The sequence below is a fragment of the Hemicordylus capensis genome, chromosome 5, assembly GCF_027244095.1.
Source record: "Hemicordylus capensis ecotype Gifberg chromosome 5, rHemCap1.1.pri, whole genome shotgun sequence".
Classification (NCBI taxonomy): Eukaryota; Metazoa; Chordata; class Lepidosauria; order Squamata; family Cordylidae; genus Hemicordylus; species Hemicordylus capensis.
This window is the reverse complement of record NC_069661.1, coordinates 227,609,874-227,636,280: the sequence shown is the minus strand read 5'-3', so window position 1 is coordinate 227,636,280 and position 26,407 is coordinate 227,609,874. Positions and strand designations below refer to the sequence as shown.

Here is a 26,407-nt window from a genome sequence, read left to right as displayed (position 1 = left end):
CCCTCAGGAGCTGGGGGCTCGAGTTCTTTGAACCCTTTCGCTCAATTATAGCTACGCCCCTGCTAGCAGCTGATAAGTATTTCAGCTCAAGGGATTCTGAATGCAATCTTATCTAAAAGTTAAAACTTGAACAAGCCAAGTGATGTTCATGCTGCTATCTATCATAGCACAGAGATAACTTTGTGTACCTCTCAGATAATGAAGGCAAGATGAAGACACCTTGGATGTTTTCACAAGTAATGCTATAAATGCACTTTTATTTTTGGCTACAATCCTAGTCATTCTTACCCAGACAAGCTCCACTGAACTCAGTGAAACTTACTGCATAGTAAACACACACATGCTCAGCGTGGTGTAGTGGCTAGAGTGCTGGACTAGGACCGGGGGAGACCCGAGTTCAAATCCCCATTCAGCCATGATACTAGCTGGGTGACTCTGGGCCAGTCACTTCTCTCTCAGCCTAACCTACTTCACAGGGTTGTTGTGAGGAGAAACCTAAGTATGTAGTACACCGCTCTGGGCTCCTTGGAGGAAGGGCAGGATATAAAACGTAAAAAATAAAAAATAAATTTAAAAATAAAAAATAAATGCTCAGACTGTGTTTCCTTGTGCCATTTCTGAATGCTTTTAGCAATGAACTTTGCTATTTTTCAAACGGGCTGCTTTGTCAATAAAGCTTCAGTGTGGGAGCCATTTCCCACAGTGCTGACTTCCACATAGTGCTGTGCTTTTCTAAGTACTGGTAGGAAAGAGCTCTATGGGGAAAGTGCTGGGAAGGACTACACTTGCCAGCACTCTGTGCACACCTTCCAAGATAGTGCAGGGGCTCAAGAGGGCTCCATTTCCCCCAAAGGAGCCATCCATTACTGGGTAAAGCACAACACTGCACAGCACATTGGGAATGGTCATCTCTGCATGATGCCGGATGTGTGTGTGTGTGTGCAGAGTATTCGGTTTCTGCCAAAACTTCACACAGGCCAACAAACAATTAGTCAGGGAGGCTATTCTCACAACCATGCAAAACCGGGCTAAGGGAGTGGCAACCTAGCCTGGTTTCGCACAGTCATGTGCAGCACTGGGAGCTGTGTGGCTCCTGGCTGCTAACCGCCCTAATCCCACCCGGAGCTAGTGCTCCGCTAACCCTGTTTCCCTGATTGTGAGTCACCACGGCGCAGCTTCGTGCTGCGGCAACTCACGAGGAGCCTCCCGACTGGGTGGCTACTACAACAACCCTTCCAGTATTTGGGGGGCACCCCAGAATGCCCTGTGACTTCCGGGGGCCGGGTGGTCCCCAATCCCTGATGCCTCCCCAACCAGCTCCATGATGGAGCTGGTAATCGTGTGGGCAGCCAATCCAGTCACCCAGGGAGGGAGGGATGCTCGTGTGCAGGGGGAGCAGGTCAAGCCACCTCTCCCCACCAAACCCCTTCTGGTTCTCCACACTGCTCGTGTGGAGAGCCTCAGGGAGTCACATTTTGATTCCAGGCCTTTCAGTGACAGTTCAGAACACTGCTATTAGTGTGATAACCAGTGGAAGAGGCACACTGAGTTGGATATACGTAAAGTGTGCCGTCAAGTCGATTTCGAATCCTGGAGCCCACAGAGCCCTATGGTTTTCAGTGGTAGAATACAGGAGGGGTTTACCATTGCCTCCTCCCATGCAGTATGAGATGATGCCTCTGCATCTTCCTTTATCACTGCTGCCTGATATAGTACCAGTGGGGATTTGAACCGGCAACCTTCTGCTTGTTAGTCAAGCTTGGATGTACATTATGATTAATGTAGTTTTTCCCCCATTTGATTTGCAGATGCAGAAAATCTATGGAAAGAAACAAGCCTGGGCGGTTTTTGCAGTTCACTTTCAGAAGTTCTGGAATTTCTGTTCACATTGGCTTTGGTATTGCCTGGGAAAAGTCAAAATAATGGGGGAAGACTCCCACCCCCCAGGTATGTTTGGAAGCTGCATACAAGTGAGAAAGAGTGTTGGGTGGTGACAATCCATAATAATATATTTGCTCCAAAAGAGACATTGCACAGTTAAACACATAAAATTACCAAACTCTATTCACAGCCTTAGAGTCTAAACAGACAGATACACGAGAGGAAGGAAGGAAGGAAGGAAGGAAGGAAGGAAGGAAGGAAGGAAGGAGTAACAAAAGACAACAGAAGAAGACAGCGACTAAGGATGCTCTCCTAAACACATACCGAACACACAAGTGGGACTTACTTCTGGTAATATGCATAGGATTGTTCTACACACTAAAACTTTAGTGAATGAGAAAAAGCAAGGAAAATAGATGTTTAGAGGTGCTTCTTTTAGGGGTGTGCACAGAACCGGCGGGTCCGTTTTGGTTTGAGTTTGAACCGGACCCAAAGCAGATCAGATCAGTTTGGTTCGGCACCCCCTCGGTCCCCCTTGGTTCGGTTCGGTTCATGCCAGGCCACACAGAGGTCGATTGTGCAGATGTGGCAGCCTCCAAAATGGCCACCGTGCCAGTGGGAGAAAGCAGCTGAATGAGCCAAAGAATGGCCAAAAGGGCAAGTTTGGGATGGATGGGAGGGCGGCGGGGGAACCTCCACGGAGACCCGCCCGCCACCTCAAAGAACCCCCCTAGGAGGGGATAAGTTAAAAAAAAAATTAAACCAACAACTCACAAACCCCCTGAACTGGTTAAGGGGGTTCGGTCTGGGGTTGGTCTGAACAGGGGGTGGTTCGGTTCAACCCCAAACCATCAAACCGAATCTGTTTGCACATCCCTAGCTTCTTCGAGAGTGGGAGTAGGAGGGACTGAATCACATGGATATCTGGAGGCAATGAGTTCCTAATGTAATTTGCTGCCAAAGCAAATGGATGGAGGCATGAGACAAAAGATTTAAACTTTGGTCTATCTAGGAGATTGGTACCAGAAGAACACAGAGCCCTGGAAGGATTATACAGAGAAATTAAAGAAGAAATATAAACAGGAACAATAAAATACAAGCATTTGAGAGCAAGTAATTTTTTTTTAATGAACACAAAAAGGGAAAGGAAGTCAGTGCAAAGAGAAAATAAGAAACATGCTGTAGTTGCAACAGCTTTATTGTTACAGTAAGGAAGGATTGCTGCCTCCCTACGTTAGTCAGTTTCTAAAGCCTCTTCTCCACCTGCTGTATGCAATAGTCTGGCTTGCACTGATTGAGATGCAAAGGGGCTGCTTGTTCTTCTATGGCTGCATTCTCACAATCCTTGTTTGAAGGAGGCAATAGTTAGACCTCTTCTTAAGAAGCCTACCCTGGATCCCTCAGCGATGGATAGTTATAGGCCAATCTCCAATCTCCCCTGGCTGGGCAAGGTAATCGAGAGGGTGGTGGCTAACCAGCTCCAGACAGTTTTGGAGGAAACTGATTATCTAGACCCATTTCAAACTGGCTTTAGAACAGGCTATGGGGTGGAGACAGCCTTGGTCGGCCTGATGGATGACCTTTACCAGGGAACCGACAGAGGGAGTGTGACTCTGTTGGTCCTCTTGGATCTCTCGGCGGCGTTCGATACCATCGACCATGGTATACTTCTGAGTCGCCTGGAGGAGTTGGGAATAGGGGGCACTGCTTTGCAGTGGTTCCGTTCCTATCTCTCGGGTAGATCCCAGATGGTGGAGCTTGGTGACAGTCGCTCCTCAAAGCAGGAGCTATTATATGGAGTCCCTCAGGGCTCCATTCTGTCACCAATGCTTTTTAATATCTACATGAAACCGCTGGGTGAGGTCAAAAGGAGATTTGGTGCTGGGTGTTATCAGTATGCTGATGACACCCAAATCTACTTCGCCTTTTCATCTTCAGGAAATGGCACTCATTCTATAAATGCCTGCCTACAGGCAGTAATGGGCTGGACGATGGAGAACAAATTGAAGCTGAATCCAAGCAAGACGGAGGTGCTCATTGTGGGGGCTCAGAATCTGAGGAGTGAGTTAGATCTCCCTGTGCTGGATGGGGTTACATTCCCCCAGAAGGAGCAGGTGCGCAGCTTGGGAGTACTCCTGGACCCAGGCCTCCTGGTTTCTCAGGTGGAGGCCATGGCCAGGAGTGCTTTCTATCAGCTTCGGCTGATTCGACAGCTGCGTCCATTCCTTGAGGAGGATGACCTCAAAACAGTGGTGCACCAGCTGGTAACCTCCCGGCTTGACTATTGCAATGCGCTCTACGTGGGGCTGCCTTTGTACGTAGTTCAGAAACTTCAATTAGTTCAGAATGCGGCAGCCAGATTGGTCTCTGGAGTAACCTGGAGGGACCATATTATGCCTATTTTGAAACAATTGCACTGGCTGCCGATATGTTTCCAGGCAAAATACAAAGTGCTGGTTATTACCTTTAAAGCCCTGAATGGCTTAGGCCCAAGTTACCTTAGAGAGCGCCTTCTTCTGCATGATCCCCACCGCACATTAAGGTCATCTGAGGAGGTTCATCTCCAGTTACCACCAGCTCGTCTGGTGGCGACTCAGAGGCGGGCCTTCTCTATAGCTGCTCTGGGGCTGTGGAATGCGCTCCCTGCGGAAATCTGTAATTTGAATTCTTTATTAGCCTTCAGGAGAGCCCTTAAAATGTATTTGTTTGGCCTGGCTTTCCAGGTTTTTTTAATTCTAACCCGATTTTGGGGCTTTTAATTACTGTAAATTGTTTAATTGCTGTTTTAAAATGTTTTTAAATTGTTAATTGTTGTTATATTGTTTTTAATTTGTTTTAGCTTTTTATTGTTTTAGTGGTTTGTTTTAATTGTAAACCACCCTGAGCCATTTTGGAAGGGTGGTATATAAATCAATCAATCAATCAAATAAATAAATAAATAAATAAATAAATCACGGCAGTCCTGTTGAAAGAGTTCACCAGGATTGTTGAGCCCCATGGAGCTGGTTGTGAGAACACAGCTTTTACAGGCAATCCTGGTCAAACTGCTGTGGTTAAACTGCATTCAACTTGGTTATCTATCCTGATTAAATGCAGCTTAACCTGGAGATGTGACTCCTCAAGCACTGGCTCCCTGCACCTGTTTTTCCTACTGACCCACTGGGGGCTTTAGGAGTAGAGGTCATAAGGGAAACCCTCTTAATTCTACTCCTTGAGGTGCTTCACACAATCAGTGTGACGCGCCGGAGGGGGTTCTGCGGGAAGAGTGGGCTTAGCCCGCTCTCCCTGTAGACAATCAAGAGGCAACCCTGGGCATCCAGAGCGGCTGGCCACACAACTGCCGGCTCCATCACAGAGCCAGTGGGGGCTGCGGTGATCAAGTTCCTGAATGCGGGGCATCCTGGAGAGACCCCTGAGCCCGGGAGGCTGCTTGCGGTCGGGGGTCTACTCATGTGTCGCCGCACGGTGCAGCAACACACGAGCAAAAAGATGAGGTTAACAGAGCGCTCGCTCCGTTAACCTTATCGAAGGGGAGGGATAATTAGTCCAGCTTGCCGCCTTGGGAGCACCAGGCTCGCCTGTGAGTCCAGTGGTTCCCACAGTCCCTGGAAAGTGGGCTAAGCTACCTTAGCCCACTTTTCAGTGCTCATGAGAATAGCTTCCTTGTCTCTGTCCTGAGCCCACCTGTCCACCTAGTGGAGGGGCTATTGCTCAGAGCCGGAGCATCTGCTTTGCATGCAGAAAATCCCAAGTTCTTCAGTCCATGGCGTCTCCAGCTAAGGCTAGGAGAGATCCTTGGAGAGCCAGTGCCAGCCAGTGTGGATCTGCCTGTTCTGTCTAATTCAGTTTGGTCTCCATTATGAATATGAATACAACAAATATGTACACAGGAGGACTTCAGTATTTGTGGGGGTTCCATACTACAGTACAACCACGGATACTTAAACCACGGATATTGAGGCATTAGACCAATGGGGGACTGGGGGTTAGGTTCCTGGTTTGAAGAAAATGGTTAAAAAACAGCAGAGTTGGGGGGGGGGAAGCTGCCTACCAACTTAGCTGCTCCCTCTGAGTGCACTGTGCCCCCAAATCGGCCGAAAATCACCATTATTTTTTCATTTTAAAAAGGACATTGAGCCATTTTGAGGCTCTGAAACACAAAATGGCAGCTGGAAATGACCACCATGATAATTGCCGACCACCCCAACCCAGGGGTCAGTGTGTTCTTCCCCCCTTTCCCCTCTCTGTGTATACCAAGGTTGAATCCGTGGGTAACGAATCAGCAGGTATCGAGATCTCCTTTTCCAACAAAAATTCACAAAAGTGGTTTACATAGAAATTGGAAAAAAAATTGGCTCCCTGTCCCCAAAGGGCTCACAATCTAAGAAAGAAACATAAGACAGACACCAGCAACAGCCACTAGAGGGACGCTGTGCTGGGGATGGATAGGGCCAGTTGCTCTCCCTCTGCTAAATAAAGAGAATCACCACTTTTAAAAGGTGCCTCTTAGCTCCGTTAGCAGGGGTTTAGACAGACCAATTGTTTGGTCGCAGCTTCATGTGTTCATGAAGGGACTCTCTTCCTCTTTCTTTTGTCTGTGAAAGGGCGGCAAAAATGTTTTTTTAAACCTAAGACTACAGTGTGCAGCATCTTTTATTTTAGAGAGAAATCCCCAAATAAAGTACTTCCCCAAAGCAGGCTATTTAATAGGCCTCTCTGCTGGCTGCTTGAGGAACTCGTACCCTCCTATATAGCCTACAAAGAAAGAAGGCTGTGTGCATCCTCAGTGAACGGCTTTTTCTAGGTAAGTGTTTCTATCATCGTTGTTTAAAGATTTAGGCATTTTATCCTCTTTACAGTTGGTGAATGCAATGGTATTAAATAAAATATTGCACAGGCTACATTATTTAAGCTACTAAGTAATTCAGAAGCTTTACAATCACATTTTGTCGATATTATTGAGGGGTTTTAAAGGTTTTCATCCTAACAACAGAATCCCACTCCTATTTCATAAAGAAATGTACCATATGGGCAATTTAAGCTATCCCTTGCACTAGTGTATTAGTGGATCAACAAAGGTTTATGCATTGAAGTATCACATGGCCAGTTAAAATGACAGGGATTCCTGTTATAAAATGTGGCCCTTTGCCCACTGAAATCAAGATGAAAAATACTGGCTGAGTTCCAAAGAACTGTGGAACTAGCACCATGCACCCAAGGGGACTCTGGGGACATGTCAATCAGCAGCCTCCACTGCTTCATGGCAAGCTACTTTTGGAACTTTAAAAAGCAGTTTGTGACACCTCATGGGAGTATGTGTTGGCGGTTCAAAGGGGGAAGAAAGTCAAAAATCCCACTAGCTGTGTCAAAGCTTTTGAACGTGTGTAAAGCAGCTCTTCTGATCCTAGCCATTGATTTCTGGAATGCATAATCAAGCTTTTATTTACTTATGTTCAATATTAGTCCAATATAGAATGACCAAATGCAAAGAAAGATGGAGCTTTTGCCACTTTAAACATTGCTTGGAAGTAGGGTTGACAACTCATCGGGGGGGGGGGCAACCAACCTGAGCAGCTCCTATGGTTTTAACAGCTTGGTACATGGGCAGGAATGAGTAGGTGAAACTTAAAAGGTTGGCAAGCCTCTATCTCAAAGAAGAAGTGATAGCAGGTGCCATTTCCCCCACCCTTTCATGACAAGTGACAGCTGCCAAAATTCCTGCTTCTCAACCATGGTTATAAGCACTGAGGAGCTGCCAAAATTCTCGCTTCTCAACCATGGTTATAAGTACTGAGGAGCTGCCAAAATTCTCGCTTCTCAACCATGGTTATAAGTACTGAGGAGCTGCCAAAATTCTCGCTTCTCAACCATGGTTATAAGTACTGAGGATCAAAATCAAGCATGAAACAATTCTGTGCAAAAACATAGAGCAACTGTCCCTATCCAGCCTCAGCATAATGTCTGTTGCTGGTGTCTCTTATATTTCCTTTTAGACTGTATGCCCTTCTGAGAAAGGGAAACATCCTTACCTACCTACCCACCCACCCACAGACTACAGTATCTATTCAAACCACTTTGAGCATTTTTGTGGGAAAGTGGTATATAAACATAGTAGTATTTGAAAGACAGATTTGGATTTTGTGTGTGCAAAAAGCAAGGTACTGCTACAGTGAGACTGACCTGTTCTGAAAGGGCAGCAGTACTGTAACCATAATACTTTCATTTGTACTGTATACTGCTTTCAAGTGTCCAAAGCACTGTGCATTAACTCTCCTGTAATCCTTACAACAACCCTTGAAGGTAAGCAAGCATGATTATACCAGATTCCAGATGGGGTGCTGGGAGGGAGTAGTTTGCCTAAGGCCACCTAGTGAGTTCATGGCAAAGGGGAGATCTGAAGGTACCAGACTAGAAGAAGTTATTTAGATTTTGAGAGCAATCTCTGCATTCAGAAATAGGTCACAGAGAATTATGGAAACAATTCAGAGAGATATTTTGGCTGCCCCCTGGGACACATGAACACCCAATGGGACTTCTGATTTTATGTCTTGAAACAGCAGATGCCCGACATACTCACAAATCCCATGTCATATCACAAACAGCTTTCTAAACCCCTCTGTGTTCTTCCAAGCATTTGTGTGAAAAATACTGTAATTTAAGTAAAAGTGCAAAGCTCCTCAGGCCCATGGAACTAGTTGCAATTTTTTTTAATAATTACAGCCAATAAAATAAAAATGCACCTGTAATAGTAAACTTGTATTCTTTCTGTATTAAAATATGTAATCTGAGAAGTGCTACCTTATTTACGCACCCTTCCTGCAAAGCGCTCAGGGCAGCATACATGATTCTCCACCTGCCCACATGATCCTCACATTAAGCCCTGTGAGGTAGGTTAGGCTAAGAAATAGTGGGCTAGTTCACACGATCGTTATTTGGGTAGGACAAGCATCCTACCCAAGTTCAGGAGCTGTGCACACTCCCTTTTTGTGATTGTGTGTGAGTAAAAAGCAAGGTAGGATGTGGAGAAAGTGATTGTGTAGGAGGCTGTCGCTGGGTAGGAGGGCTCCGTCCTACCCAGCTGCTGTACTCAGCTATTTAGTGAAGTAGGAGGAAAAGCCCTCATACTCAGCAGGAGCCTCGCATACAATCACTTCCCATATCTCCAACCTTGCTTTTTGCTTGCACACAATCACAAGTTGGGGAGTGCACTAGGGATGTGCATGAATCACGATCTGTGCACAGATTAAAAGCTCAGCTGGGGCACCTTTAAAAGTGAGGAGAGCAGGTGGATACCTGCTCCTCTGCTGCTCGCCACAGCTTCCTGCTGCAGTGACGCACACACACACACACACACACCTCGCATGGTGGCCTCTACACATGTGTGGCGGGCATGTGTGTGTCGCCACCATGCCACACATGCTGGGGGTGGGTACTAACCTGATCTCCTCACTTTCGAAGGTGCCAGGCTGAGCTTTGAATCTGTGCATGGATCACAATTCATGCACATCCCTAGAGTGCACAGCTCCCGAACTTTGGAAGGACACTTGTCCTACCTTATTGCTGGTTGTGAGAACCAGCCTAGTGACTAGCCGTTCCTCACCCAGTGAGTGTCCTCAGTCTGATATTCTAACTAGTGTACAACATTGACTTCCTGTTTGACATGCAGGGCTTGAGAAAAGCGACACCTACTGAAGTATCCCTCTTGTATATCATGCACCTTCTGTGTTAAATTGGCTGAAAATTAATCTATGATTACCAGTTATGAAGCATCCTCCTTTGAATATATTTGTGTAAATTTATATAGTAAGACATGTCATTAGAGTCAGAAATAAGAAAGTATTTAAATATCTGGCTTGTCACAATGTTATCGCTGGATATTACTTCCATTAAGGTAATAATGATAATTGCAAGATGTCTCTGAAAATCTTAAGGTATCATTATGGATATTAAAAAGTACAGAGATTCAATAAAAGTAATTTACTGTACTTTAATGAAACAATAACTATAGTTCGCATAAACTGTTCAGTACATGTGGAAGGGAAGTCTTTGAAACCAGTTTAATAGGTAATTTATTTTGAATAAAAATAGTTTAAATATAATTTTAATTCTCATTTTTAACTGTAACTTGGTTTGAATTTGTTTAAACTCTTTGTTGCCTCCCCATTGTCTGTTTTAGACTGTAATAAGCTCTGTAAGCAGACAGAGAACTGACTCTTTTTGCTTATGTAGCCTTGTAAGGTACCATGCACATGGCTGACACTGTTTAGGTAAATAATAATCTGAGTTTTAAATTAATGGTTCTAATATTAAGGGGATACACAGGAGGACACATACATCTTGTACACAGGAGAACATGTTCCACAATAGGCCCATTCACACGTTATGTTCAACACTCGTACAATGAGTGTGCGGTGTACACAGGTACAGATCTGTAAATAGGTACAGTCATTCACAAGTTATGCTGAATGCAGGTACAGAAGTACACTTCCATCTGTACAATGCATTTGAAGGGCCTGTATCCAGGTTCACTTTTAAAATGAACACAGGTACAGTTCATTCACACAAATGCATGTGCAGACATCTGTACACTCGTACAGCATAATATCTGAATGAGGATAGAATAGTCTTCTGATTATGAAAAAGTAGGCCAAATTAATGTTGGATGGTCTAAATAAAACTCTCTTGGTTTCACACAGGCATTGCTGAAGATCTGGCATTGTTGGCAAAAATGGTAAGTCTACAAACTGTCTCCTTTTTTAAAGTGGCTTCCCACTTTTTACTTTTCTTCATATAGTCCTTACAATTTAACATAGAGTGATTTTTTGAATCCGAGTATTGCCATATGATAGCAGCAAACCCTGATTTAGGAACATAGGAAGCTGCCATATACTGAGTCAGATCATAGGTCCATCTAGCTCAGTATTGTCTTCACAGACTGGCAGCGGCTTCTCCAAGGTTGCAGGCAGGAATCTCTCTCAGCCATATCTTGGAGAAGCCAGGGAGGGAACTTGGAACCTAGATGCTCTTCCCAGAGTGACTCCATACCCTAAGGGGAATATCTTACAGTGCTCCCATGTTTAGTCTCCCATTCATATGCAACTAGGGCAGACTCTGCTTAGCTAAGGGGAAAAGTCATGCTTGCTATCACAAGAGCAGCTCTCCTCTCGACACCAATGGTGCAGGTAACTTAAAAGATAACTTAGAGCTGTTGGGTCAGTGGCATAGGGAGACCATCAGCAGCCCCGGTTCAGCCTGCTACCAGCGCCCCCCCCCCCCCGCATCTGACATCAGGCGCAGCATCTGACGTCAGAAGCAGGGGGCATGGTTTCGCTCACAAATGGGGCCGCACACCCCGTTTGCAAGCAAATTCTAGTCAGTGCCGTGTTCACAGCATGGCCAGGAGCAGCTCTCCCCGCTCTGTTTTTCAGAAGCTTAGCCAGCGCCAGCTTCCCAGCCTGGCCAGGAACACATCTCCCTGCGGTTTAAAGCAGAGAGAGCCACTCCTGTTTGTGCTGCGAATGTGGCGCTGGCTGGAATTTGCTCACAACAGGGCACGCGGTCCCCATTTGTGAGTGAAACCACGCCCCCTGTGTCTGACATCAGACTCAGGGGGTGTGGCTGGGGCATGAGGCACGGCCCCTGAGCGTGCCAGCCCGTGTTCTTTGAACCCCCTCGGGCAATGGTGGCTCTGCCCCTGTGTTGGGTGGGAGAGAAGAGAGAACAAAGGACCCTATAACTCTGGACAACTTTTTTCCAGCAGCATGTCAGGACTGTGAGGAGCTCTGTGTGAGACCTGTTGTGGCAATAGTATTGTGTTAGGAGTGGGAAAGGGGTAGTTGGGTCCAGGCATGAAAACAGACATGAGTCCAAGTACCCTCCCCTGCTGCTCCAATCTCTCCAAATGGTTGAGGACCAACCACTTCTGCAAGCAGCAAAGGAGCTGTTAGAGCACATCTGCTTTGCACATCACTGATGTAAGAGCAGAAGCCATGTTATGGACACCTCCCACATGGTCTGGATTTCAGTGGCATGTGAAAGAGACACTTCCAGCAGCTCCCAAGTCCCTGGGTAATGTCAGAATGGGCCCCAAGTGAATGAAAGCCTTTACTGTGTTTTGCTTTATACATGGTGATGTGGGGGAACAGGAAGTACAAACATTTATACTTCCTATTTCATGGCTCTCCATTACATCTGGAGCAGAATTTTTGCATCGCCTCCAGCAAAGGGAGAGATAAGCTCTTCCTGCAGCTGTAGAGGACTTATCTACCCAGTTGTGAGTAGTGAGTGAGAGGGTTCTGAACTAGGGTTGCCAACCCAGCAGGCTTGGCTTGGCCTGGTCTTTGAGGAATCTGCATTGATCGGTTGGAAGCAGTCCTGGAGCTTTTAATATTGAGAAAAACATTGGGGAAAAGATTTCCGGGGAGTTATTCATGCATGGCTTCATGCTGTGAGGTAAATGTTGAGCGAAGCCACTTTGAAATACACCCGAAGGGAAGCAGCCCCTCCCCTCTGCTCTCGGGTTTGCTTTTGATGCAAGTTCACATGGCAGGAGTCTGTGTTTTCCTTCTAGCCAATGGGGTGTGGGAGAGAGTACTAAAGAGCTACATCTGCATTTGTAAAGAGAGTATCCTCCTTTACTAATGATTCTACGTCAGTGCCTCTCCCTGTTTGCTCCGGTGTTTTCAGAAAAAGTAGCTTAAAACCAGCATTTTAAAAACCTGGAAATACCCTGAGATAAGCTAGAATTCACAAAACAGCCTGATTTGTGTGTGGAGTGGGTCCAAGGATCTCAAAGGGACTTCGAGGCTGGTGTGTGAACGCACACACTCTTTTCTGAAGGAGATTTGGGGTAGAAGTCTTGTCTGTAAAGCCTCCCGGAGAAGCTTCAGTCAGAGTTGCTAACTCTGACCTATTACTAACTCTAGACCCTGGGCAAGGTTGGAGCCCAGAATGAAACCAGGAGGTGTACTTAGTCAATCTTAGGCAGAGGATATGGAAGGCCTGTGATGGCTGAGATAGCTGGGTCACATCCAAAGCTGATTTCAGAAGCCCCTTACAATGACAACTGCTATGGGCTAGAGGGTGCAGCACCTGCATATCCTTGACAGTGATGCCAGGTATACAGAGATGGGGGACGGGGTCATGGCTCAAGTGGTAGAGCATCTGCTTAGCATGCATAAGGTTCCAGGTTCAATTCTCAGCATCTCCCAGTAGGGCTGAGAAAAATTCTTCCCTGAAACTCTGGAGAGCTGCTGCCAGTCAGAGCGGACAATACTGAGCTAGACAGACAAGGCGTCTGACTCAGTAGATGGCAGCTTCCTATGTTCTGATGAGTCTGTTATAGTCAGTCAGCCACTTGCTGTAAGTCTAAAGAATTATGGTTTTATGTGAAAAATTATTCCTGTGAAATGTGGAATTTCACAGGAATAAACCCCCATATCTATGTTGGCTGATTAATTACCATTTGTCTGTCAGTCACGACAACATGTCTATTGGTTTCCTTGACGTTGAAATCATGCTATTCAGCACCATATTCACTTTTGAGCATATGACGTTGCCTTATACAGAGTCATACCATCGGTCCATCTAACATAGTGTACACTGAGTGGCCACAGCTCGCCAGAGTTTCAGACAAGGATCTTTCCCAATCCCACCACTACCTGGAGAATGCCCAGAGACTGAATCGGAGGCCTGCTGCATACATAGCATGTGCTCTACGCATGAGCTACAGCTCCTCTTCTGTGAGCTGTATTTCCCAGAATCTAGCAAAGGTGGAGCTACTGATGTTCAAGGGTGTTCCTTGAACACGGGCCTATCTGCCCCTAAGGGCCCATCCACCCCTAGGAGCCCATCTGTTCCCGCCTCTCCCTCCAGCCTGTCAGTCTCTTTCTCTCTCCTCTGTTCATGCGACACTTGGACACACTTTCAAGTGTCACGCAGGCAGGAGGCGGCCGAGAGAGAAAGACTCTCCTCCTCTCCCTCTCCAGTGTCTCCTCTTTCCTGCTCCTGCCTGCACAATGCTTGGAAGCGTTTCCAAGTGTTGCATGGGCAGAGGAGGAGGAGAGGGAAGGAAGAGGAGGTGGGCAGGGTGAGGAGAGGGTGGAGGCAGGTGGGCAGCTGAGGTGGCAAAAGATGAGGGGCCCCTGCTGCTGGGGGGGGGCATGTGCTTTGTGCATGCCACCAGTGGTGGGGGGCCATGGGGTGTGTGTGAACACAGGCCTCCCTCACACTAGCTACACCAATGAGATCTAGACCAGATCTAGACCACAATTTATTGTGGCTGGGGATGATGGGAGTTGTAGTTCAGCAACATCTGGAGGCCTCCAGGTTGGGAACCATTGGTCCAAACTTTCAAAAAACGATGCTGGATGCTGGATGCTGATGATGAAGAAGATGAAGATGATGATGATTTATTCGATTTCTATACCGCCCTTCCAAAAATAGCTCAGGGCGGTTTACACAGAGAAATAACAAATAAATAAGATGGATCGCTGTCCCCAAAGGGCTCACAAGCTAAAAGAAACATAAGATAGACACCAGCAACAGTCACTGGAGGTAGGGTGGCCAGAACCTCAGGGGTATACTCATGAGTCAAGGGGCTGGATAGGGCCCCCTACAATTTCAGTGCATTGGGGAAATTTTTGGCCAATGTGGTCATCTGCCAAAGATCATCCATCAGAGTTCTGAATTCTCAGAGAAAACTCTCTATTTGTCATTTGGCTGGCCATTATTCTAATGTCTGCCTGTAGGTAAGCTGGGTTTTGTGACTGAGAAAGCAGACGTTTTTAAAATACATGTAGAATCTTGTTGCTGGATTGGGGTGAGTCAGGCAACTTATTTTAACTATCAGTTTAAACTATTATATATTAAACAATTAATTAAACTAATTAATTATTATTTAAACTATTATATATTAAACTATTAATTATTATTAAATACTATTGAATTTTATTTTAGAAATATGTTTTAGAGTTATGTATATAGAGCTGCATTTTATATTCAGTTATTTAAGAATGTATTTCATGTAGTTCTGCCTACTCTTAATTTCAACTTTTTAAAAATGTCTATCACAGAACATTACAGATCAAGACATTTTAGGACAAGCCCTGGAAGATGCCTTGGAAGTGTTACAATACCAGTCTGAAGGTGACTTAAATTATGTGCCAGGTAAGACAGAAAAAGCTTTAGTTGAAAAGACTAGGCTAGTTCAGACAATCAGAAATAGGGTAGGACGAGCATCCTACTCAAGTTTGGGAGATGACAATCTGGCCAGCTGCTACAGCGGCAGTATGAGATGTGGGGAGAGGGGAAAGGAGAAGCCATAAATTCATTACACACATTAATCCTTTGTACCCAGGCACGTTGGGGGTGGATTGTTTCGCCCTTAATGTGATTATAGAAAACTTTTGAAGCTGTTCTCACGAGCAAGCAAAACCAGGTTAAGGGAGCCCAGCCTGGTTTTGCTCACTCATGAGAACCAGCGGGCTCAAGCGTGAGCCTGATGGCACCATGGCATCAAGCCCACCTATGTAGCTACCCCCTTAAATTAACTTCATTTTCCAGATCATATGTCAGGGGGATCATGTCTCAGGGGGAAGGAGGGGGGATCCCTGGAATGCACTGCACATTTGGATGGTGCATTACTGGGGCTCTAGGGGGTGGAGCAGCGCTTTCCTTCACCCGACCCCCAGTGCTGCTGGGCGAGGTGCAGGCGGCTCGCAGGAGAACCACTGCTCATCTGGGTGGGCAATCTGCCCACCCAGCGACAGGTAAGCGATCGTCTGTGGGAGAGTGGGTCAAAGCTACTCTCCCCACAAACCTCCTCTCGGCACTTCACACTGCTTGTGTGAAGTGCCTCTTTGTGTGGAATGTATCTGGTTTGGAAAAGTGATCAGTGCACCCTGTGTATATTCTAGTATTTGAAATAATTGGGAAACTGTGCATCATCAAAACATTTTCTTTCAAGGGTTGAAATACAATAGGCTAATTCACACGACTGGAAACAGGGTGGGACAAGCATCCTACTCAGGTTTGGGAGATTTGAACTCGCCCATTTTCCAATCATGTATGAGTAAAAAACAAAGTAGAAGGCACCGGCAGTGATTGCCTGCTAAGCAGCAGCCGAGTAGGAATCCTACCCAGCTGCTGCTTAAGAGGGCTCCATCCTATCCAGCCACTGTACCCAGGTCTTTAACAAGGTAGGATGCAAGTTGAGGACAAATAAGATGAGATAGCCACATTTTATTATATAAAGTGAGGTGGTAGTCTAATTATAACATCAGAAGAGTTGTGCAGGTCAGAAGAGTTGAATGGTCTCTCCCTGTAACCCTTCTCCTTTCCATCTGCTGACCCAGCCCGTTTGAGTGCCTAGGGTGAAGGACCACAGACAGGAAAAGCACAAAGAGGGGGAGTTCAGTTCCCCACACTCTCAGGCTAGTTTTTATGTTAAAATTAGGCTACGCCCCATTTTATATCTGAATGGAGCAGACATGTGAAAAAACAAATATGGCTGCCATTGTCATGAAAAGTTACTGTGTTTACTTGAATCCATGATTAGGTTTTTCCCAAGTTCTCCGATGTTATAAATTGGGGAATCGTCTTGAATTCAAGGTCCTCTTCCTTTTGGGTAAATAGTATAACCTTTATTTAACCCATATTTTTAAGGGGGTCATCTTAAATTTGTCTTCTATTCGGGTAAATAGGGTAGAACATCAGACTTGGGTGTTCTTTAATCCAAGAAGTCCTGGATTTTCAATATATCTTGGCCTGTATGTTGATATTTTATATATATATATATATATGTGTGTGTGTGTGTGTGTGTGTGTGTGTGTGTGTTATTTCCACTGTTCAGTTTTATTTGTGACTTGACTGTGAATAAAAACCATAACAAACTGCAGCAGATCTAATAAAAAGAAACTGAAATTGCAATGAGGAGTAAGGATAGTCTGCTCATTTTTATTTTCAATATATGTTCCCCTTTTCCCTGATTTTCATGGGCTTGTCCTAGAGGGATAAGCTTTTTAACATGTTCTGTCTTTTCTAAATCACTTTCCCAAGTAGATTATAAAAACTGTCCAGCCTATCATCACCTTAATCTCCAAGCAAATTCAAGCTACTTGGCTGAATCCTCTACAGAAAAACCAATCTATAGCTGGAAGAATGCAATAGTAAGTGAACTACAGTATTATTATTTCTAATGCATTATGTTGGTTTAACAGGATGCCTCTTGCTAACTAGAAGTAGCATCAAACTGGTTTGGAAAATATTTTTTATACCTATTAAACAACTTGTGGTGCCACAGCCTCCATTAATGTTGTTTGAACTATGCTGAGGGAGACCAACTATAACTGGTAAACACAGAGGTTTTCACCATTCATAAGGATTATAAATCATCATCTTAGGCCTGCCTACACTGAGAAAGTTAATAGCGTCCCTGAGACTGGCCATCTGGCTTTGATGAATGATCTTTGCCTAGAGATCAATTTTGGACATATGTATCCTGTTGGCTTTTTTCTGTTGCCTTTAATATTATAGATTATGATACATTGGAGATGTGGGATCTGTTGGACATTGACATAATTTCTCTTGAGTTATTTCATGGATTCCTGACACATAGGTCCCCTTAGAGCAGTGATAGTCTATAGCTCTAAACTGCACATCACCTTGCCTGCAACATCTTCCAGTGCTCTACCACCCTGTTCCCATCCTGTTCAATGAATTCACTAAGTCTGGAGTTAGATGTTGGGTATTAGGGTCTGAAAACGTTTCCGATAAGTTTCCGGGCAAAATACAAGGTGCTGGTTATTACCTATAATGCCCTAAACAGCTTTGGCCGTGGGTATTTAAGAGTACATTTTCTTCACCATGAGCCCCACCGCCTGTTAAGATCATCTGGAGAGGTTCGATACATGCTCTGCCTTGAGGGAGAGTTCAAGGCAGGAGAGCTGAAAGAAACTTGATAATATACTGATACTGTACTATCTGAACCAGTTTTAAGTTCAGCAGCATGATGCAAGCTGTTTTCTGAACTGCAACTTAAGACCTACCTAGAGCTCAGGCATAAATCATTGCTATTGTATTAAGAAAAATACAATATGGTATTAAGACAAATGTCATTTACCAAAGTTCTCTTTTTATATCTAAATATTTATTAAGGGCGTGTTTGGACTCTTCAGAGACCAAGATGTATTTTCTGTCTTGCTTAAAATAGTCATAAGAACATAAGAACAGCCCTGCTGCCTCAGGCCCAAGGCCTATCTAGTCCAGCATCCTGTTTTGCACAGTGGCCCACCAGATGCCACTGGAAGCCACAGGCAGGAGTTGAGGGCATGCCCTCCCTCCTGCTGTTACTGCCTTGCAACTGGTATTCAGAGGCATCCTGCCAGTCCCAAGGTGACTAATGGCAATCAAAACAAAATAGTGAGATAATACTATTCTACTATCTGCAGCAGTGTGATAATACTATTTCTAACATACTAACTTGAATATTGACGTATTATCACTTCCAGTAACTATTTGTTGAAGTATTGCCTTGTTTTTATTATACTTCGTAATAAAAGAGTAGAACTGTAAAATACGTTTCTATTTCCTTCCATATTTATGGTGCATATTTATGGTACTTAGTAATGAATAACTAGTTTCAGTGTTGATTAATAAGCTGCAGAAGAAGAGGGGCAGGGGTGTAAAAAATTTTGCACACAGTGTTAACATACACTTCTGTGTGTGAGAGATAATTATGTGCACACACTGCCTTGAAGCTGCCACCCAGAACAAAACTGTTTCCACTCACTGATGATAAAAATTAGAGGGAACACTGGTGGGTTAGGAACATAGGAAGCTGCCATATACTGAGTTAGACCACAGGTCTATCTAGCTCAGTATTCTCTTCACAGACTGGCAGCGGCTTCTCCAAGGTTGCAGGCAGGAATCTCTCTCAGCCCTATCTTGGAGATGCCAGGGAGAGAACTTGAAACCTTCTGCTCTTCCTAGAGTAACTCCATCCCCTGAGGGGAATTTCTTACAGTGCTCACACATTTAGTCTCCCATTCATATGCAACCAGGGCAGACCCTGCTTAGCTAAGGGGATAAGTCATGCTTGCTGCCACAAGACCAGCTCTCCTCTCACCTCACCAAAGGTTCACATACTGCGAGTGAGTCTCAAAGTGGGGTACATGTCGGTAAAATATCAGCACCCAATAGTGCATGCTCCTGGCAGGCATGATAGCTGAACCTGCCCAGGTCTGGTTCCTGGGATTCTCCGCCTGACTTATTCTTGACTGTAGTAACCAAGATCTGGAAGCTGAGGGGAGAATGTTGGGAGAATATCCGGCAGAAAGCAGAGGAACCAGGCTTGGGAGGGTTCAGACGTCACACCCACAGGGTGCTCTTGTTTACCAGTGTTTTACCAATGTTTCCCACTTACAGACTCACTGGAGGTCATGAGAACCCGCCCTGTATATATATTTGTATTGCATTTGTTCAGCATTTCCTAGTGTTCAAAGCATTTCACATGAATTATCAAGCATTAAAAAACAACAAAGATTACACGGCAGGAGTTCTTAAGCTTGTCTCCTCAGATGTTGCTGAACATAATGGCTGAAGGATGGGCGTTGAAGTCCAGCAGCACCTGGGGATCCAAGTTTGAGACTCCCTGTGTAAGGTAAGTAAGCATTATTATCCCTGTATGGCATCTGGAAAGCTGAAGTTGATGGGGAGTGAATTGCTTCTTGTGAGTTCATAGTAGAGTTGAGATCCAAACTAGGAAAGTCCCAATTCATAGCTCAGTGTCTTAGCCACTATGCAACACCAGCTCTCCAGAGACAGTGGCCACCTTCAGACATAGCATGGAACAGTGAGCCCAATGGACCCGTGATTCTGTGCCCCCTCCCCCTGCATCCAGATGTTCAGGAGAGCTGCCTCTCTGCAGTCAGCAAGACTGCAGAGAGGCGAGGAAGCTGGGAGCTGGCAGTGCAACCTTCCTTCTTGACAGAAGGACAGCTGCACAGCCAATTTAAAACCATGAATCTAATTAAAAGACTGGGTGAATAAATGTGTCTGTCTCCAGTGCCTTTTTAAAAGTTGCCAGAGATGGGGAGGCTCTTATTTCAACAGGGAGCGCATTCCAAAGTCCAGGGGCAGCATCAACAGAGAAGGCCCATTCCCGAGTAGCCGCCAAAGGAGTTGGGAGCAATATTGTCCCATTTTCCATTTGTAGGGTATTCCCCCAACACCTAACAAATGCAAAATGGGACAATGGATGCCATCACTCACCAACCAACAAGCTCCCATTTTCTCAGTAGCTAAAAGCATGCAGCAAGCATTCTGCACCAATAAGCAATCAATGATTTTTAAAGCAAAAAAGTATACTAGAGCTGAAAAGTAATTGTTATAAAATTTAAAACAAACACTTTGGGATAGCAAACAAATCAAAGGAACTTCCCTGCCAGTCTGCTCCCTCTGGCGCCCTGTGCCTCTCTAATAGAGAATCAATTAGCATACAAATGGTAACAAGGGATTTCTTTTTTCCCAGCCAAGGATAGATCGGCCGGGGGCAGGGCTCAGGTTTTGGATGTCAGGAGAGGAAAGCTGCAAGCGCGAGAACGAGAAGCGCTGGAAACAGACAAGCTGGTTGAGGGGGAAAGAGGAGGAAGAGCCCGGCGCCAAAGGGAGAGGGAGACGATTCCCTCCTTCTTAATAAGAGCCCTCGGCAGGCCGGGAGAGGTGGAGGCGACGGGGAAAGGAGGCGGGGTGAGGGAGAAACAGCCCCAGCCGCAGTTGCAGTGAGTGAATGGCAGTTTTAGAAAGCTGCGCGGAGGACTTGGGGAATGTGCGCGCGCATCTTAGAGGGAAGGCTGAAACCCAGCCACAATATACACAGTATGATTATTACTGCTTTATCTGCTCCTTGCTGACCTCATTCAAAAGGTTTCACCGTGGATATACTGGCTCTCTTCCTGGCTACACATTTCTGCACGAGCCGCACTCATTCCAATGCCAAAGAGACCAGTATTTATGAAATCAGTAAATGTTGGCAACCCTGCTTTGTCACTGTGATGTTCTAAAGGACAGATAAATAACTTAACTTTGATAATGATTCCCTGTCATGTTTTCTCACACTGCTCTTGGTTTTTTTTTTGCAAGAATATTGAAGATTTGTATCAGGATGGAGCTGTCTACCATACCTTGCAAACAATTCCAGAAAACAAAGAAATGTGCACTGTAGCTCTCCAGCAAAGAAGGGGGAAAGGTGTGTGCAAAACCCAATACTTATGTGTGCATTTTTTATTTTTAAACAAAATTCTGCTACTCAGTGCATTCATTGGCATAAGGACAATGTATTCATATTTTGTTTTAAGATCTACTAGAGTTTCCCACATTCTCTTTATGATCTGTAGCTTATTGTATATTTACTCTATTAGGCACACCCTGTTGGCTGTTCATCAATTTAAATTTGTTGGTTTGGCTTTGAAAGCCATCTTCCATCCTCACCTGAGTGAGGATTGTTTATCGCACACACTCCCTTGTTTGCAGTCCATAGGCACACAAAAATTCACCTTGGTCATATTACTGTATTTACCTGAATAGAAAAAGACTCTAAATTTAAGATGAACCTCTTAAAAAGTAGAGGTTAAATACAGATTTTTACCTGCATTTACTCAAAAGGAACAGAATTCTAAATTTAAGACAACCTCTCGATTTCTAATATCAAAAAAACTTGGAGAAATCTAGTCTCGGATTCAGGTAAATACAGTATTTTCCATTGGTGTGCTGTTAGATATTAGTGATATCTAATATTAATTTGGTAATTAGTCATACGGGTACACAGGTTTGTGCTTTCCCTTCAGCTCAGGATAGGAAACCATGGTGTAGCAGGGTGCCCCTCAGACCCACTGGGTAGACCCCTCTCTGATTACAAGGTAACTGAAGGATTGACTCCCACTAAAGGGACTGATCCTTCAGGTGGGTAATGCTTGCTGCCACCACCTACTCTCCTTAGGGAAAGGTCCTTACTCCTCCTCCCCTTGGGTATCCTGGACTGGTAGAGGAGGAGTCCCAGACCACCCAGCATCCAACTGGAATCAATAAAGAACTCTCCCAGAACAGGTGCAATTGGTGACCCCTAAGCTCCAAGGCTTGTTGATTTGGTGCTAGGGAACTTCCATCCCCTTTCCCACAGAGCATCCTAAACCACTCTTGTAAAGAAGAAAGAGTTTTTATTTTCATTTTCTGAAGCACTTAATTGTTGAGAAAAATAAAAGGATTGGTAACAGGAAAAACAAATCAGTTTGTAGGATTCACAGGCACTCTAGAAACAAAAGGAAAAAACAACCCAAGGCAATGTCTATCTAAGAACTTTTCCTACCACTGTTTTTTCCTTAGATGGCAGTTCTTCCTTAAAAGAGTTTCTTTTTCTGTAGCTTTTTCTTCAGCTTTCTCAGTCCAGGCCTCCGACTGGGGATCTGGGGGAGAGTGTGTGACCCCAGCCTTTTCTGGCTCTTCTCTCTCATTTTCCAACAGACTGAACCACCAAAATAGAAAGTAGCTTCAAACTTAACTGATCTATTGACCCCTCCTCCCAAAAAGAGAGGAAAAAACATCTTTCAGACCTGATTGGTATCAGGCTGGGTAGGCCTGGCTACTAATTACAGGACTCCTGTGGATTTTTAGGCCCTGTTAACCTCAAGCTACCCACTACACATGGAGGCTATTCCCACGATTGATGGAAAGCATGCTAAGGGAGCTTAGCCCGCTTTCCAGTGGTCGTGGGACCCACCGGGCTTGCAGGTGAGCCAGGTGCTCCCAAGGTGGCTAGCCTGCCTAGAACACCCTCCCCTTAAATGAGGTTAATGGAACGCTCGCTCCGTTAACCTCATTTCTTTGCTTGTGTGTCGCAGCAGCGTGTGGTGACACACGAGTAGTCCCCTGACTGGGAGGCTGCAGCCAGCCTCCCTGGATTGGGGGTCTCTCCAGGATGCCTTGTACACTCACATGGGGCATCCTTGGACTTCCAGGGCTGTGTGGCCCCCGATCCCCATAGCCCCGCCAGCTCTGTGACAGAGCAGGCAGTCGTGTGGGTGGCCGAACCGGCCACCCCAGGGCTGCCCTTTGATTGTCTATGGGGAAAGCGGGCTAAGCCCGCTTTCCCTGCAAATCTAACAGAAGCTCGTCTCACAGATCGTGAGAACACTGGTTTCCAACCCTCTTTTGAAGATCATATACAAACCATAACCTGCTAGTTCAGCTTTAGTGACAAACAATGCAGGGGTGTAGAAGGGCTGCTGGCAGCCTTGGGACAGGATGGGAGAGCTAGTGCCACTGCTGTACCTGCCCCCACGAGGTGCTCTTAAAGGAGAGGAAAGAAGCACCTGGCCAGGCTGGCGAAGGAAGCGCTCGTCAACTGGCCCCACATGGGTAGTAGTGAAAAGGGGTGAGTATGGCACCCAGCAACAGCAGGGAGGGGGAGCACACAGTGACCATTGATGGTTGGTTCCAGCAGCTGCTGCAGTAGCACTAGAGGGGCAAGGGGCTGCCCAGGTGGCCCTCATGGCCCAGGGACATTTGTTTCCCCTTGCTCAACGGTGGCTATGCCATGGAAACAATGAGGCTCTTCTCACGATCCATGAGAAGAGTCATGAGGGTGTTAGCGGGGAGAGCAGGCTAAGCAAATGAGCAAGGCGGCAGCCCTGGGTGGCCGGATTGCCCCCCCCCCCCACGACTGCTGACTCGAGATGCTGTAGATTCCTCTCCTCCTTATCTTGGAGGTATAATAATGAGGCTTTTAAAAAATGATTTTATTGTTGTTCTCCAATGGTCTGCTGTATGGTGACCTTGAAGGCAGCTGCTTTTTGTGGAGTTGACTTTTGTAGTTCTGTTTTGTTTTGTTGTGGCGGTTGCTCCTGCTGGAACGCTTCCCTTTTCGGAGTGTAACGAGCCTTATCTGGCATAGCTGTTGCTGTTTTGTACTGAGAGGCGATTGCTGGCTCCATTATGGAGCCAGCGGGGACTAGAGAGACCCCCAAGCCGGGAGGCTGCTTTTGAGCCTCCCGGTCGGGGGTCTACTCGTGAGCTGCCGTGGTGCGGAGGCGCACTGCAGCAACACATTTGTTAAAAAAAAAAACAGGTTTGCAGAGTGCTCGCTCCGCAAACCTGTTTTAAGCACAGGGGTACTTTAGCGGGCTGAAGAACCACCGGGCTCACAGTTGAGCCTGGTGGTTCACACGACGGGAGAAAATCGATTTTCTCCCATGATGTGAATAGTCTCTACGATTTGTTTGAACCAGAAAACAACTAACTGAGCATATGAGGAGAAAGGTGAATATGGGAACATAAGGCTAATTCCCAGTCATCCAAACAATGGTTTGGAGGGTCGAAAATCTGACCCAACATGCTTTGATATGGCTGAGCGAACATCACACATAACCAGGGCACGTCAATCTTTGTTGACAGAGCTTTCATAAAAAGTTGAAGCAAGCTTTAATGTTGAGATTTCAAAATGAATTCACATTCATGGCCTGTGTTTTTGTTTCCTGGAAGGCCGAAAAAAGTTGCGCTTATTTGAATATCTTCACGAGTCTCTTCAGAACCCAGACATGGCAAACTGCATCCAGTGGATAGATGAGCCAAATGGTGTCTTTCAGTTTGTTTCCAAAAACAAGGAGAAACTGGCAGAACAATGGGGGGAACGCAAGGGAAACCGTAAGGTCATGACATACCAGAAGATGGCCAGAGCCCTGAGGAACTACAGTAGAACAGGGGAAATACTTAAAATCCGAAGAAAGCTCACCTATCAATTTGGTGCTGTGGTTTTGCAAAGGCTTTCTCCAGTCTACTTTCTTGGAAAAGATGGAGATGTTGATCGCTATGCTCAAGATAACCAAGAAGTCCAGCATCCAGATGACTGGTTTTCTTATCATTATCACATGTACAACAACAGCCATGAGCTACAGCAGGCTAGCAGCAATGCAGTTCAATTCTGTTACGAGTCTTAATAGTTACTTCAAAGACCAGCAACAATACTTCAGTCTCTCTCTCTCTCTCTCTCTCTCTCTCTCTCTCTCTCTCTCTCTCTCTCTCTGTATTAGGGATCCACAGTTGACTTACAGTGTTTCCATACTTCTTAAAACTACTAACTCTATAGAAATCTGAAGACAAGCTTTCAGATTCACATAATCTTAAAGCTAAGCTGGAATTGTCACAGATGTTTAGAGCTCTTAAAAGTTTAAAAAAAAAAAAAAAGCAGGGGGGAGGAAAGAGCAGAGCAAACACTGGGAGGTGACCTGACTTTAAAAATATTTAACTGGAAATTGACCATTTTGTTGTTCAGTTTATATCGCTTTTCATAAGGCATCCCAAGGTTTTTCCATTAACAGTACAGTACAATCCTTAACATACTAAGTCCCTCACTAAGTCCCCTCCTGATTGCATGGGACTGACTTGAGTAACTGTGCTTAAGAGGGCAGCTTAAGCGTTTTTAGGACTGCAGCCCTAGTGGTAATATGCAAATGCAAATGTTAAGAGCTTCATAATGCAGAAAACACATGAAGAGCGACTGTGATTTCTATGAGTTCTTACTTAAATCTTGCTGTTTGGATCAAATTAAACATCACTTTATGTAACAGGCTTGTTTCAGATTCTTTGGATAGTTTCAACCCACAAAGGAAATGCACTTTTTCATTATTAATTGTGGATAGCGCCTACCTTGTTTGAAATCATACCCTGTTCCGCAGTTTAGAAATGATGGAGTTGTAGCCACATTTGGGGATATGGATTTGCCATTGCCATGTATAGTTTAAGCCAATGGTGGTATGGCAGTTTCCAGTAGTCAGAGAAATTGGCTTTTTCACAGATAAAGAATCCTTGTCATATTCTTTGAACCCCTGTACACCAGTGATGAACGTGGATTATATTTATCCCCACCTAAACTCACCAAACATTATACCAGACCTGTAAACTCAGTTATGAATATGGATGAAACATTTTTCTAGAGTGACTCCGCAATGTTTTGCTAGTAGCCATCTCTACTAGTCCATTCCTGCCCATTCCCCCGTTAAGCCTCTTGACTCTCTATGCCCCAAGAATCTTTCCAGCCTACATCCTTACAAAAAGAAATCCACACCTTCTATCCTGCAACAAGAATACCTCTTTGCAACAAAAAATGTTTAAATTAACAAACATACGGCATGGAAAGGGGTGCCATTTAGGGAGGAAGTCAGAACTGTTACCCAATTAAAGAAATCTTAGTTGATTAATCAAACTAGTATTAATAAATTAAATCAGCATAAATTTGTATGACTCAAAAAAGTCTAAAATAAAGAAGTATATTTTTTATGTAGGCATATATATGTTGTAAAAGGTGCCATTGTAGAAGATGCATTCCTTCCTTCCTGTATGACAGTAAAAGGGAAGTGTCCCTTTTAAGATGGTGCTTTCCATCTGCAATTTTTAGAAATTCTGGCTGACTTACTGCACAAGGGTATATCAGCTCAATAGTGTTGCATGCATGCAAGTTGTGCAAACTCTGTAAACA

General features: G+C 45.0%; 1 protein-coding gene across 2 annotated transcripts in view; it reads left to right on the top strand.

Moving 5' to 3' along the window:
- Positions 1-25,486, top strand: part of SPIC (Spi-C transcription factor) — a 31,773-nt gene extending 6,287 nt beyond the window's left edge. The window contains exons 2-7 of one of the 2 annotated variants that reach the window (XM_053256456.1): positions 1,809-1,947; positions 10,578-10,612; positions 14,955-15,048; positions 16,942-17,048; positions 21,022-21,127; positions 24,415-25,486. In XM_053256456.1, coding sequence (XP_053112431.1) covers positions 1,809-1,947; positions 10,578-10,612; positions 14,955-15,048; positions 16,942-17,048; positions 21,022-21,127; positions 24,415-24,869 — 936 coding nt within the window. In that variant the 3' untranslated portion in view covers positions 24,870-25,486. Of the gene's footprint in view, positions 1-1,808; positions 1,948-10,577; positions 10,613-14,954; positions 15,049-16,938; positions 17,049-21,021; positions 21,128-24,414 lie in introns of both variants that reach the window. The other variant, XM_053256455.1, reaches the window with a different exon arrangement.
- The last annotated feature ends 921 nt before the right edge of the window (positions 25,487-26,407 follow it).